The sequence below is a fragment of the Hirundo rustica genome, chromosome 2, assembly GCF_015227805.2.
Source record: "Hirundo rustica isolate bHirRus1 chromosome 2, bHirRus1.pri.v3, whole genome shotgun sequence".
NCBI classification, from domain to species: Eukaryota; Metazoa; Chordata; class Aves; order Passeriformes; family Hirundinidae; genus Hirundo; species Hirundo rustica.
The window spans coordinates 103,605,046-103,620,509 of NC_053451.1; the positions used below are offsets into that span (position 1 = coordinate 103,605,046).

Sequence of the window (15,464 nt, forward strand, 5' to 3'; positions counted from 1 at the left end):
AAGAAAAACTTTTACCACCAAAAAGTAAAATGGAAGAGAGTTACATAAAAAAAAAAAAAAAAAAAGAAAGGTATCAAGCCTATGTTTATTATGATCACACTCCCATTTACTCTCCCTTGAAAACAGAGACCAAACAGAGTTTTCATCACTAAGCCAAAGAGCCTCCGGCTCAAATGCTAAACCTGTCATGAAAACCCTTATGAACTCTGCTAGATTAATCTTACCTGTAAATGTTTCAGTGCATGGATTGATTCCTGCCAGCCTTTTGGAAGTACCAAAATCTGATATCTTAACCACGCCACTGTAGGTGTTCACCAGAACATTGTCCCCCTGCGGTGTGGGTGGGAGAGGGAAGGAGGGGAGGAGAGAGGGAAGGAGGGAGGGAGGCCGTGAACAGGGAGGGGAGACAGATAAATACAGATTCTCAATCTCAATACTCCTCCAAGTTTGCACTTATCTTTGTAATACACCTTTTTAGAAAGTAATATTGCAGGAGCACCAGGAGAGTTGGTTTATGCATTCCTTTTATTTTCAGCTTCCATGAAATCCTGTTAAAAATTCTACTTCAGATTAGAGCAAAACTAACAGAAGTAAATAAGATAAAAAGAAAATCAAACAAGACACACAAAAGGAAAAGTTACCTTTATATCTCTGTGTACAATCTGGTTCTCATGGAGATACTTGAGGCCTTCCAGAATCTGCTTGGTGTAAAATTTAATTGTAGGATCTTTCATTGGGCCCCACTTAGATCTTAAGAGAGCTGAGAGGCTGCCTACAGGAGTTTTAGAAGAAAGTGTATCAACATAGTGAAATCCCCAAATTAACATGAAACAGGTAAGTCGGGATGAAGCCTTTGCTCAACATCCTAATATAAAAGAAAAGCAGTACCTATTATTAAGCCAAATTCTTGGTAGATCACTTAAAGCAAATAATTTGCTGCAGCTCTGGACTGGTTATTTCTTACTTGCCAGATCAGGTTCTACTCCCACAACAAGAATAAATGTTCTGACAGGGCTGGATCCATCCCCCTCACTTCAATTTAACTGCTGACACTACAGCTAGCACCCATGTAGCCCTTAATGAAACAAGGACTAAAGGCAACCCTGTACCATGTTGTACATTGTACTTCAGGAACCACAGGGATGGGCAAAGATAAATTGATTCTCTTGAGGCAGGGAGTGTAGAATGCAAAACAGAAAGAGCCTTCTCTTTAAAAATAAGGGGTCAACTTCTGGCAAGATTCTGAGACAGGAAAGAAAGCTCCTGGAAAAAAAAAAAAAGCCCCTGAATGGATGCTCAAAGTAGGAGATAGGCCAGCCACACATCCCCAGTTCTAATAACACTAATCTTTAAAAACACAAATATTTAAATCATGAGGCAAAATAAAGAACCGTTTTGCTTATTCAGCATAAAACAAACTAAGTACAGTAGGTCTATTTAAGGCCAGAAAAATTCAGCTAAAGGAAGTTTCAGTCCACATCAACAGCTTTCTAAACTAAAGTTTCCTCAAAGAGTCTCACATAATCTGATGACCTGGTTCCTTTTAAAGACTGGCTATGGAGTTTAAAATACCTAAATCAGTTCAGTAATATCTTGCCATTAGCAACTAAACACAGCACACTTTAGTGTGCATATATGAACAGGAAACACCACCAGCTGACACTGTTAACAAGAGTGGGAAAACAAGTGGAAATGTTGGTATAATTTCATCACATCTGCATGCATCATGCAGGTCAAAGTGCCTCAGCTGTCAGGTGAGAAGATCACAAGGATTCAAAAACTAATTTCCCTACATCCCTAAATGCCCTGGATGTATGTAATTACACTTTGAATGTTTGTCTGGACCTTTCTTAGAAAACCTGAACCTTTCCCCCTGTTTTTCTTATTTCTGTTTTTACTTTGCAAATTAAATTCATGCAAAATTTAACACTCATTCTGACACATCCATGACACTGAAGAGTAAATAGCAAAATGGAGATGGAAAAAATGTAGAGAGGTTACGAAGAGATTACGAAGGTTAGGAAGAGATCCTCTTCCTCCAGTGGAGAAGGCTGGAGGAGTGGAACTGGAAATTATGAACGAGGAACACATCTCACTTTTATCTCTAATCTACCTAGGGAATAGCAGTCCTTTGTACATAGCAGTTAAAAACCAGTACTTAATTTTTTTATCAGTGCTACTGCCTAAAGAGAAACTTATACTGAAAGCTCCAGTCATCATGCAGACACTTGAGCTCAATAGACTATACAGCTCTAACTCCACTATTTTATAACATGAGTATTTAAAACCAAATACTTTTAATGACTTCTCTATAGGTTTAGAATTAAAAAAAGGGGAGAGGGTACTGGGACCAATACTCTTCAAATATACTCTTTCTATGAGAAAAAGGACTTCTACAGTTAATGTCCCAACAGAAAAGCCATACAGAGTGCACAAACACATTAAGCGCTTATCTACTGACTTTCAGCCAGTTTGGAGTCCCAAATGCTTTTCCTTTGGCAGACCAAACTCAGCATGATACAAACCTCCTGGCACCTGCTCCATAAAAATCTTAATGTATCCATTTTCTGAAACAGATCCAAGATACTGGACAATGTTCCGATGCTTTAAATATTTGTGCAGTGCTATCTCTTCATGAAGAGGTTGGGAATACCTATTTAAAAAGAAAAAGAGAACCAAGGACTATTTCATCATGCAGGAAAAGGTTCTAGGCTATGCTTAAATGCTAGTTTGACAACAGAATGGATTTTAGGGATACTACTCCAATTCTCAGCAAACATCTTGTCCATGACCTTCAAAATGCAGCATGATTCACTGCCTATTCAGAAAAAGTACAGAGACAGATCTCAGAGGAACCCTGGTGGAGAAACATGCTCTCCTAAAATTTATATGTATGTCTTCTGTATCAATACATAGTACTGTCTTTGACTCCAGAGCTCTTCTCATGCTTTCCACCCTCCCCAAAAAGAATATAAATGAGATATAACTGCAACCCAAACCCAAATATATGTCTCCTAGAATGTAAGATATACATACAGATTATTAAACTGTCATATTTATAATATATAACATGTATTTTCTCCCCAAATACAAAGTCTTTATTCTCAAAAAGGTACTTTTGGGTAGTAGGAGGAAATAGTAATTGAATTTCAGTGTTTTGGGATTTTATAAACAAACCACACAGAAACACATACGAAGAAGAGTCAAGTTTTCAAAAAACAACTACATTTTTGTTCACAGTGTGTATATAACAATGAACTAGGTCTTACCTGCTGTCTCTCTCAGGTATTTCTTTGATGGCTATTCGGACCTGGTTGCTAAGGTCTCTTCCAGCATAAACTATTCCATAAGTACCTTTTCCTAGAACTACCCTGTCACCATTTTCATCATAATCATATTCATACTGCAAGCAGGAAAGATAAATAAACCAGCTCAGAAATTGTTATCACTGACATTTGACATTACAGAGAGCCTTAACCCCTAGCCCAGCACAGAGGGGCTGCTGCAGTGCAGCTGTAGGTTACCCACCCACCTGGTGCTTTACACAACTTGTAAAATTTCCATCTTACTTGCTTTATAATACAATCCTCCTTAACCAGCTTTGAGAAAGATGCATTCATCCAAACAAGGAACATACCAATAAACCAAATTCAATGAAACAATGCTGTCAAAAGAACCGGTTCATGCATCATCTCTAAGAACTGCTGACAGAACCTTCAGAACACGTAAATATAAGGAACATAACCTAAAATTTTGAAACCAGTGGTTTAATGAATAGATAAAACTAACCAGACCATAGAGTGGCCCCAGGACATCCCCTCTCACTATGAGATTTTTCCAAAGGGCAGAAAAAAATGTTCATCTTTTCAAAAAATTATTAAATACAATGGTGGTTTCCACTGCTGCTGAAACACGCTGGGTCATATTTCCAGCTGAATAACTCAATGCTGGTTCACTGACTTCAGTAAAACTACACTAATTTACACCACCTCATATAGTGACCTTGTGACAGAACTCTCCTACTCTAAAGGAGTGAATGATGCTTCATGAAACCCCAGACACTGTATAAAATCAAATTTCTTATGGAAGTTGGGGGATTGAACAGCACACCCATGATTCAAATCAGGTTATTTATAAAGAATGAAAGGAACTGGACAATTTCACAGTCTCAGATATTGTCAGGAGTACACAGATCTCCCCTACTATCTTCCCACACCCAAGAGGATGGGAAAGATGTCCCATATGGGAAAACTGCAGGGTATTCTCTGTGGCCTCATGTGATTTCCCTATTAAAAAAATTAACAACAAAACCTTTTACAATGGCCACAACCATGACTTTTCTGTCAATGCTCACTTTTTCTGCCTTCAGTCCAACGTGACTCTCGGACACAGAATGCAGCCTTGGAGCATTTCTTTGCTGTGCCTCCCCAGGTCACACTGCAGCTCTGCTGCTGCAGCATCCGTGTGTCACTGACACTCCCCCTTCACCTCGGCAAAGACGGCAAGTTTCCTGCTGCTCTACGGAATGTGCTAAAGGAAACCCGTCTGTCGCTTATCCTAACAGCATATTCTGCTCAGTGGAACTACACTGGAGCAAGCACAGCTTTAGCACAGCTCCATTTACCACATTTCAGCACTTCACAGCTCACAACATAATCTCGTTACACGATAGGCATAGCTGACCCAAAACGCCATATGCAAAACTTGTCAGGTTCTTTGGCAGGAGCATATCCAGCTTTCACAGCTATCATATGACATAAAACTGTGCAGAAAAAAGACAGCAGTCACATTGCAGAATTTAGGATTGACAGCAACCCCATCTGCAACACATTTGGTCCTAAGCCAACCCTTTAATTACCGTGGAGAAATCTATGTTCTCCAGTCTGCGTCCCATGATACACAAGAATCGTCAGGATTTAGAGTTCAGTGCTAGTTAGGGGACAGCTTAATAGACTTGCATATACTTGATGTCACTTTATATTTGCCTCTTCTTGTCCCAACAGCTACAAATATTGAATAAACCCCTGCTGGTTGCCAAAAATCTGAATAAGCAATCCACTGGCTGTGAAATCCACCCAGTAGGTACAAGTAAACTAGTGTTCATATCTGACCTTCTGTAGGGCAGAGTGTTCTCTAGGATATCCTAGGGTATTTGGGGTACAGCAGGTACTCTTAAAGTGATAGGAACTTCTTCCTATCAATATACAGAAGTGAATACCCCAAGCCTGAAGGAACTGCAACATTCACACTCCTTCAAAATACCTGTTAGCTTCAAAATTAGACTGCAGTTTATATATAAAATATACAACCCCTTGCGACAACATTCTCACAATCAGATTTTCTTCCCCCAGACTTCGCAGGAGATTATTTCTTCCCCTTCCCCAAATATAAAAAAGCTGCTTTAGTAAATATTATTTTCTCTGTACTAGTGGTGCCCATCAAGACCCATAAAGCTGCGTTTTCCCCACTGTCATTTCTTAAATGTAAGATCTCAAACTGCAGGAAGGCATTATGTGTCTTTCTTCATTTATTCACTACACTAATTATTTCTCCCCTTCAGAAATCCTGATTTCTGTTTTAGTGTCCTAACCTAAGACAATAACTACAAGGTGACAACTGTGAAAACTTCAAGATACGGCTCAAAGATTTAAAATTAATTTCTGCAGTAACATCTCCATGTGTCACTCCTTCATTCAGGATTGCTTCCTCCTATGCACTGTCAAGTGATCTTTTCAGTTTAGTTTTTTAAAGGCTCAAGCCCCCATGAGCTCACATCCTCTGAGAGGCTGTTATACAGCAGAACAGAGTGTGTTGTGTGGAGAGAATCCTGCTATTAGCTGAGTACATAATTATGTCATATGAAGATCTGCAGCTATAGATAACACCCTGTCTGTACCAAGGCAGAGCCCTGAAGCTGTGTCAAGGCCACAGCTGGATGTATTAAACTGGGCTTAACAGATGTGCAGATTTGCCCTTTGCGCTTGGGGAAAGAATTCTGTGGCCAAACAAACTCCAGTGCAAAAACTCATCTTTCCCACCATGTGCAACTACATTTAACAGTACAGCAGAGTGTTCTACATTTTCTTTTTCCTCCCATGAAGCCTCAAGTCCTACAAAAGCTCACTACCATGAAGAGCTGCGCTGAATCATCAGCCTAAGAGAATTGCTGCAATGAGACACAATCAGAAAGATGCCCAACTCAAACAAGCCACAAGAGGGTTTTCATGCTAATTAATCGGATTGATTAAATTTGCTTGACCACAAATAAAACTTATAACCCATCTTCTATGGTGGCTACTTTCTTCATTCCAAGGGAGGCTCTGGCTTCCCCTGGCAGACACCTGTCTTTCCAAACTGGGACACTTATGAAGACATGGATTCACCTATCCCAACCTGAGGCCACATGAAATGTGAATAACTCTTTCCAAGTAGGTTTTTTTTCCTTTTTTCCTCTCTGTACTACTTATAAAGAAAGTCTACAGCTACTGGATTCCTAACATGGATGTTACGGTGATAAGAAAAAAGCACAATGTATTAACCTGATCCTAAACACTTACAATGTCTCTGGTACAGAAGCCTGTCACATGAAATTACCTGGAGTAGTAATGGTATCAGGTAGAAAAAATAAACTACCTTTTTCTTAGCATTTATTTAATATTTTATCTTTTTTATTCACTTGAGCCAGCTGATAATGGTTGATTCTTATCTATATATTGTTTGCAAGAGAATAAAAACACAGTAACACATTTAATTAAGGATTTGTACAGTTTACAGTAGTAACAGGCCCAGTTCATAAAAAATGTGTGTTTTCTTCAAATGAATGCACATCTCAAGTACAAATAATTCTGAAATAATTTAAATTTCATATACAATTAAGGAGTCTAAATGCTATTTATCTTTCTACTATACTGATATGAAAGTGCAGGGAAGACTGAGAACAAGTTTCAGAGTTCTTAGATCTTTTATCCTTGACATACCTCTAATGTGTCTCCATCTATTTCTCCTTCTAGTTCCAAAGTACTGCCAACTGCATCAGACAAAATTTCTTTCACCAAACCACAGAATCTAAAAAAGAAGTACATAGCACAACATCAAAGAAGAATATCCTTTTGGAAGCAGACTAAACAGATTATTGCAAGATGGGCATTGCTTTCAAGCTAATAAATGGACTAGCATGTTTACAGCTTTCTTTCATTACTGACTTTGTCCATATTTATCCCATTTTAAATGATGAAGAACATCAAATACACAGTGAAAAGCCTCATTATTTATAAAATTATTTTATTTGCTGTAGTGGAACCTGATAGTTATCTGTTATTGCAATTGCATAGTAAAATCTTGGTAGATTCAACTCAAAGACTTTTTCAGTATGTTTGGCTGCAAGTCTGATTACTCAGTATTTCAGAAAATCAGATGTAGCTTTTTGTCAGGTCTTCAGAAGGCCAAAAGTATAAAAGTAGTAATGTGGCTAGAAGAACAGGGATTTAACTAATTTCTAGTTCTCTTGGGTGGAGATACTCAAGTACAAGAACATTTTTCCTTAGTTCCCTGCCTGAGCCACTCATTTTTTTTCCCCCAAATTCTACAAGAAATGGTTAACAATTATTTTAAAAAATTACAAAATATTCGTAACTTCATTCTTTCATTAAATCAGAGACACAACTCTTGAACTGACTCTTGTAGCACACTGAATACAGCATGAAAAATGTGGAAAATGTTTCATGATACACAAATTGCACTGCCAAATAAAGGCTGAGGAGAAACATGAATTTTAGCATTTCCTACCCTCTATATAATGCACTCCGCAAAGCTATTAATTTTCTTTAACTTGAGCTTATTCCATGTAATACATAAGTAGTAATTATTTCAAGAAACAGTGAATCTATCATTACACTCCACAACCCAAGTGTATTAACAACTCCCTCCTACATCATTCAGAAGGTGTATTTGCAACTACCAGCCACAAGGCAGAATTTGGTCTGTAAAAATTTAAGCCTTAAATTCAGTTAGCCTTGCTTACTTTGTAGAGACAAGAGATCATCAGAAAATATTTAACTACAGGTACAATCAGTAACATGGACCTGTGACACAATGCAAGTTAGAATTTCTTGTTACACTTAGATACTATTATTTAAATCACACTGAACAGACACAAAAGGAAACCCGAAACAATGTAGCACCTTACATGGCATGACCAAGATAAAGAAAAGATAACAGCTGTAATTTAGATTAAGCTGGTTAAGTCTTTTTCAGACATAATGATTTGTAGATAAACTAATCAGAATCACACGGGAAGTAAAATGGCTGCTCTAATCACCTTAAGCATCACCAAGTTTACACTGCTTCTTCATCAAGAAAAAATAAATGAAGAAATAAATAATCTGTTTCTCAAGCTAAAATACTGTTTTTCAATCTTTACAAAATCTATTTTATTTAGGATATAGATGAGGCATGCAACACGCACACAAACTGAACTCACCTACTACACTGGTTTTCTGTAGAAAAGTAGATTTGAAAGTCGTCATAGTTATCATGGACATAAAGAAAACAACATCGTTCATCAAACTTGGAAATGCTGTAAAATTCACATTAGGAAAATGTTATTTTGGATATTGATGACATCTCAATGGAAAGCTAATTGCTCTGACACTAATTTAGCTAACCAGAAAATCTTTCCTTACAAATTGAAAAGTACTTCAGGTTTTTATAATTCCACTGCTCCTACAATAAAACTGAACTGGAAAATACCAGTGTGTAACACTGGTGTAACCTTCTCAGTCTATATTTTTTATGGTCTTAAAACTGTTAAATAAGTTTTGGGATGACCAATATTTACTCCAAATTGCAGCAATGATTCTGAAAAAGGGATTATTTATTGCTTATCATATCTCGCCAGTGTCATCTACATGCCATCTAAATGCACTGAAGCAAAAAGTGAAATGCCATAAAACACAGTGTCAGTATGTGTAAATAAATCTGAGAATTAACCACTTACCCCAGCCATATGCACTTTGGTATTTTGCTACAAAATCCGAAGTTGTTATGCTTCTTAGGGTATTTTTGTGCCTTAAGTTAATAAAATTTCTTAGCTTCATGCCTGTTCAGTCAAACTCTTCTATTTTGCTTATCGGCTGCTGAGCTAATTACTTAAAACACCGTACACACTACAACACACCACACCATAGTGAAGTTGCCATGTTACATCACCCATTGATGTTGCCTGTTGAAGCATTAAGGGCTACATGGAACATGTTCAAAAAAATCCAAATTTTGCCTGAAGACTTTTCTAGAAATATATGAAAATGACACTACGCCATTCTTTAGTTTAGTATAGCAATTTCCACTCTAACAAGTCAAACAAGCACGTATCTGACTTGAGAACTAAGAGACAAAGCAAGATGATTCTTCCAGAGGCAACTATAGGACAGAGAAGACAGTATCTAAGTAACAATACTGCATTATAAACGTTGTCATGTATAAGATGAGCTGGTTTAAATACAGTTTAAGAGTTTTGATAGAGTGTATTTTAACTGAGACCATAATTTTTTAAACTAATGCAATTTCAAAAGTATAGTAATTTAAAGTTGTCACATACTAAGCAAGCATTTAACTCCACTAAATTTAAAAAAAGATTGCCTCTGAGCTTTGTAATGCAGTGATTTTTTAATCACTCAGCAGTGATTAAAAATCAAAGCAAATGAAATTAATTGCTTGCTTTCTTTTGATTAAAGTTATCTTTCTCAAAGATTAATTTCTGTGCATTGTGTTGACTGAAGGTAATTAATGTGGTACAGAAACTTTATGCTGAATTATTCTCAATCAGTTCCACAGACTTCAGTAATTCACATTGCATTGGAGTAATAGAATAAAATACCATATAAAATTCATTTAAACCAAAGCCTGCTTTTTTTTTTAAAAAAAAAGACTGACGTTATGACAGAATCTATGTCCGAATCCACATTTTTAAGACCACCACTCACTTTAGTCAGAGAAATACTTCTTTGCTGAGCTTACTTGCTTAGGCAAATTATACAAGTTCAGGGAAGGCAAACCTGGGACCTTAAACTTCAGGCACCCTGAGTGAAGATCAAAGCCTAGAACCCCTCTCCTTTCAGAACTACAGAACTCATTAGGTATCTGAATTTCATCTTGTACTTGAATCAGAAGGTTTGTCAAGCACTTACGCCTATGAGTTACACCAGTGGCCCCAGACAAGAGCCATTTATGTCCCTAGAAAGGCCACATCCACCAGTGTAGAGACTCAGGAGCTCAGAGAGAAGGCAAAAGCCCACCTGGTGTTCCCTGTACTTACAGTTTGGTTTTTAGCTGCAGCCTGCATATTTCAGAGAGGAGATAGGTTTAATTTTTTTTTCCTTACCTGATGTTCTGTCTCTCACCCTTCTGGCAGCAAAGCAGCCCAAGTTAATATACATAATCTACCTTCTAAATGTAGTCAAGCCTTTTGGAATTATTAACACCAAATGTGAATATTTTCTATCCTTTCAGTTCTCAGAACAATTCTGTTCTCTCTGTATAATATTCTTATCTTTCTTGATACTAATATTTTGACCCATTTACTTCTGACTAGTGTTTTCATCTAATCATCACAAAATGAAACTCTTAACTATTTGAAAGTTAGTCCTTGAGAAACTCCACTAGCTTCCAGCTTAAGAATTCTTTTCTGTCCATAGCAAAACCTACATTTATGCCTCATTCATTAGTTCCCTAAAAATTCAAGTTTTAGCTAGCAGGTATTTAAATAAAGCCATATCAGAAGCATTTCTGAATTCCAAACAAAAAACAGATACCATGGTTTCTACTTTAAGGAAAACAAAGTCTTCTTTCGCTTATGGAAGGAAGCAAGAAGCGCTAAGGGCTGTTCTTTCCTTCTGCCCTACATGTTTTTAAATGCAGAGATGGCAATAACTTCAGGGAAACTTTTAGAAAAATCTACAAAAATCAGTTACATAATGGAAAACCAAGAAGTCTACCAGAGAATACCGACACCCAATACCCCTCTCAGATCTAAGTGTTCCTGTGAGAAACGTACAGCTCTGCCCATGCATGGCAAGGCAAACTCTTCTGTGACATTGCAAGGCAGGTTGGACAGAACAAGCTTTTATAACAGGCCACTGAGAGAGAGACATGTAAGGTAGAATCCAGGTTTCCCACTTAAGGGAAATATAACAGATACACAAAAAGACACTGAACTGTTCACTGACATACCAACCTTATTCCCCTGATGGAAGAAGCTGTAAAATTCCATTCATGAATCTGTTTCTGTAAAGAACAAAGGGATAAAATCAACCACAGCTTAACCTTGACTTAATATTTAAAATGAAGTCACAGCATGGTAAGCAAAAGAAAACTTTTCCAACATCCTTCTCTTTTTTCTTCCCCCTCGTATTTTGAAATAAGATTAATACATGGGTAAAGAACTTTTACATACATTGCTATTTTACTCACTTGAGAAAAAATTAATATAAATGGCACAGGGTGGAAGCAAAGGTCACATTTGCTCGTGTAAATTCAACTTGAAGAATAAATTATGCAGCACGATTTACCAAACATCATCTTTTGATGCAACACATCTATATTTCACATTAAACATGGAGCAGACTATGCCCTCCTCTTATCTAGGCCCAAAGGGAAGGGCAAATTCACCCATCCCCCCAAGAGGTTTTGAGCCAACAGCTCTGGCCCAGGGAACACACTGGAGGCAAAACAGAGGAAAGGCAGCCTGTGCCCAGGACTGCAGCCCTCCATAAATCTAATTATAGCTAATAGCTGGATCTTACTTAGCAACGTCAGATATGCACCCAAAATGTGTTCCATAAAGCAAAGTTGTGTCAGACACATTCACCTGAAAGAGTGAAGTAGAACAATGTACTGCAAAAATTGTTCACAGATCCAGGTAATTATAAGGTCCTGTCCTGCTCCAACATGCTTCTTTTCCACACTTTGTCTCTCTACAGTTTTAGTCTATTCTCCATCTGTGTTGTTCTAATACTAAGAAAGTGTGGCAAAATACATTGCACATTTCAAGTCTTTCATTGTGAAACTGAAATTATTTCTCATTTTTAAGAGCTGACACTGTCCGTAACTGTGCCTACTCCTTTTCTTAATCTCCTGTGCTTTATCCAATAATCCAAGACACCAAATATCTTATTTCTTGACACTTACTTGCCACAGGCTGCCATTTTTTCTAGTTTCTAATATTACAACAGTAAAAGTTTAAACTGCCTAAAACATTGAACACAATAATGGGCTGTATCTTTACTTTTAATCTTTGACCTGCATCTTGACTAAAATCACAGAATTCTAATGAGAAATATTATGAGCTGACAAAATAACCCATGCACTTCTAAGAGGCATAGTCAAGATAAGTTAAATCTGAATGACATCAAACCCACTTGATTTTTAATCATAGTCACTGCTTTTACTTTCTCTGTAAAATCAGCTTTTGTATCTGCACAGAAAGAGATACTGAGGCTTAGGCTTCACAGAAATGTAGCAAAATTTAAAATACTGTAAAGTGCTCCAAGATCTGCACATAAAAAATTACTTCATGTACAATGAATCAGTACATTTAACAGACTTGCTGACAGTTTTACCATTTCAGGGGGAGAGACATGCCACAAAGACAGAGAGCTCTCATCTGCTTCACTGTTGATTGAAACATAGGCAGGCTGGTAGACTTTAGTTGGTTCTATCACCAATACCTGAAGACAGAGCATTTTTCCTTAATAAACCATTACAGTATCTTCAGATGCTCAGATATAGACAAAAGGTAATTTTGAAGTAAGGCTAAAAATTTTTCAAGGGAGACAGGAGGGCAAGACAAGGTAGGAAAAGTCTGTGTTCTTATGAACAACAGAACAGCATTATCACAATTTGTTATAGGAGAAGTACAAGTATTTCTTAAAATGTTTTTAGGGTGGTGGGTTAATTTTCTTTATAGCATAAAGATTAAGAGAGTACAGGGGTTTGGTTCATGCAGTGAAATATCAGGCAGTTAAGTTTCTAAGTATTATGTTTAGAGTCTTCCAATTCTTGTAATATCCTATCCAGAAACATAAAACATACAAAACTTGTTTGGACATAACATCTTACTGGAAATCTCAGTCCATTAGTTGTTTCTTTCGTTGCCTCAAAAATTATATCTAGCCAGAAAGTCAATCTTTCTTGTTTAGGAGAATGTTCTATGGTGAGTTTCTTGAAACGCTGAATTAACATCAGATTCTGAACTAATGATTTCAAGTACCTAGAATGTATTGAATTAGTGAGTAAACAGAGAGAAGACAAAATTTCACCAGATTCTAAAACCACTTAACTGACTTAGACATCCCAAATAAAATGTGCTTTAGAAGCTACCACAATGGAAATGGTAGTGTTGATTTTTACAGATTTCTGGAAAGAATAGCAAGTTTAGACAAAGCCTTAAGCCATAAAGCTCACATGGATGTTCATGAACAATGGCTGTTTGCAAATGGGTGCAGTTACACAAGTAGTTACATGGGGATTAGACAGGATATGATGAGCTAGAAGATGGTGGGGGAGGGAAGCAGCAGCTAGCTAAACTCTGAAAACAATGGTTTCACAATCTTTTCACAATTGCTTCATAAGGAATCATTACTAATATCCAAATTCTTTCTTATAAAATACGTGCTTCAGTGGGATATAACCTGACAATGTTGGATAACTTAATTTCATACCTTCCCCCTTCCTTCTCATAATAAAAGAACAGAGCATAAAGTCAGTGTTGCAAACAATCTAAGAAGGAGAAACCCAGTTAAGTTATCCATGTGACTGCAAGATTTTTTAAATTAGTGTGTTTCCCCATAGTTTAGTGCTTGAGCAACAGCCTTCTACCACATACCACACTGGAGGCTTCAGCTTAAAAAGCTTCTCTGCTGCTTGTACTGCTTTACCAACATCACTTGCCAGCATGCTCACACTGAAGAACTGTCCCACATCCCAGTAATTGTTCATTTTTTCTAGGCTTCCTTTTCTTCCCAATAAACTGTTTAACCGTACACCTGAAATATTTCAATCAGAAACCACAATTTTCTATCAGTAAAACACTCTTTTGTGTTTTTTACTGGTAAGTTGATCAGTAAAAGACTAACTTAAGACTTGATTAAGCATTCCTGGTGAAAATAAAGAGGAGTAAGCTTTCCCCAGAAAACAACCTTGCACAATAGCGAGGCGGGATCTGCAAATCACACACCCAGTACAGTTCAGAAAAGCACAACTCCTACTACACAGTGCTGAAAAACCTCTTTTGCTTCCTGTCTGGGCTATCTTCTACACTGATTCTCAGTGTAAGATGCTCAAATCTGTGTTCTCATCTGCATTTACTGCAAGAGATCCATGGCTAGAGGTCCACATGAGCCCACCCCAGAGCAGGGTCAGAGGAATGATTTAAAGCTACCTTTGCATTCTTAACATTTTAATGTGCATTTCAGATAAGACTAGATTCCAAATAAAATGTTCAACCATCATCTCCCTGGGAAGACCTGCATACCTGTTTCTATTCTGGGATTTCTTTGTAAATGTAAAGTTATGTGTTTTAGTGAGCATATACATGGAAGATGTGACTGACTCTAGACAGACAGTAAGTAACTGTCCTTTCAGTAGATCCTTCCAGGCAATACTTCTTGTGGATCTCTTAACTCAGTGACAACAGAAACCCTTTGGATCCTTTCCTGGAATTCCTGAGGAGAACTGGGCCACACAGTCTCTTCCTGTCTCTGTGCCCTGTTGGCTCTGCAATGGGATAATCTCTGTGGTGCAGTAAAGGCACTTTACAGATGGTGCTGAAGGCGGTCCTTTGTTGTTCTCCCTTCCCTGGGGCCCTTTAGATGGGCAATGTTACCAGAAAGCTGCTCCAAGGCAGCCAGAAGGAAAACGTGCCTTTGAGATCCCTGTGCTTTAGACTGCCATCCAGGACCCACCACGAAAAAACCTGAACCACCTTTCTGTCTATGCAACCCATCACTGTAAGTACTTTATTTTCTTCATAGGGAGAGAGGCAGCAAACTTGTCTGTGGCACTGTGTGTGGTATTTACCGATTTTTCTCAGTTCCATTGAGCTTTCAAACTGTTGTCCTGCAACGAGCAGCAAAACTGCAAGGTTAATTCCAGAATACAGAGTTGGCTGGAGTTCAAATCCTTTGCGGTACCTGCAGAGAAGAGTCAAGAACTCACATCTCATTGTTTAGGAGAACGAAAATATTGCAAAATTTTGGTAGGTACTTCAAGCTATTGGCTTACTGTAAGGATTCTATGGCTAGTTGGCACCAATGGCCCCAAACCCTTTGTTTTAAAGCTTCTTATTCATTAAAGGTAACTGAGACACAGCTGACACAGGCTGAATGCCTGTCACTAGCTGGTAGAGGATCAAGAGATCCACCTGAAGATTTCAAGTTCACTGCTATCCACCCATGTTGCATGGGGGTGGG

General features: G+C 37.7%; 1 protein-coding gene across 2 annotated transcripts in view; it reads right to left on the reverse strand.

Moving 5' to 3' along the window:
* MAP3K15 (mitogen-activated protein kinase kinase kinase 15) overlaps nt 1-15,464 on the reverse strand; it is an 83,807-nt gene that overhangs the window by 14,538 nt on the left and 53,805 nt on the right. For both annotated transcript variants that reach the window (XM_040091157.1, XM_040091164.1), the window contains exons 8-18: nt 15,073-15,185; nt 13,880-14,039; nt 13,114-13,264; nt 12,615-12,722; nt 11,231-11,280; nt 8,480-8,575; nt 6,978-7,065; nt 3,270-3,403; nt 2,526-2,653; nt 642-772; nt 225-330 (exon numbers count right to left, since the gene is read on the reverse strand). In XM_040091157.1, the coding sequence (XP_039947091.1) occupies nt 225-330; nt 642-772; nt 2,526-2,653; nt 3,270-3,403; nt 6,978-7,065; nt 8,480-8,575; nt 11,231-11,280; nt 12,615-12,722; nt 13,114-13,264; nt 13,880-14,039; nt 15,073-15,185 (1,265 nt within the window). The remainder of the gene's footprint in view (nt 1-224; nt 331-641; nt 773-2,525; nt 2,654-3,269; nt 3,404-6,977; nt 7,066-8,479; nt 8,576-11,230; nt 11,281-12,614; nt 12,723-13,113; nt 13,265-13,879; nt 14,040-15,072; nt 15,186-15,464) is intronic.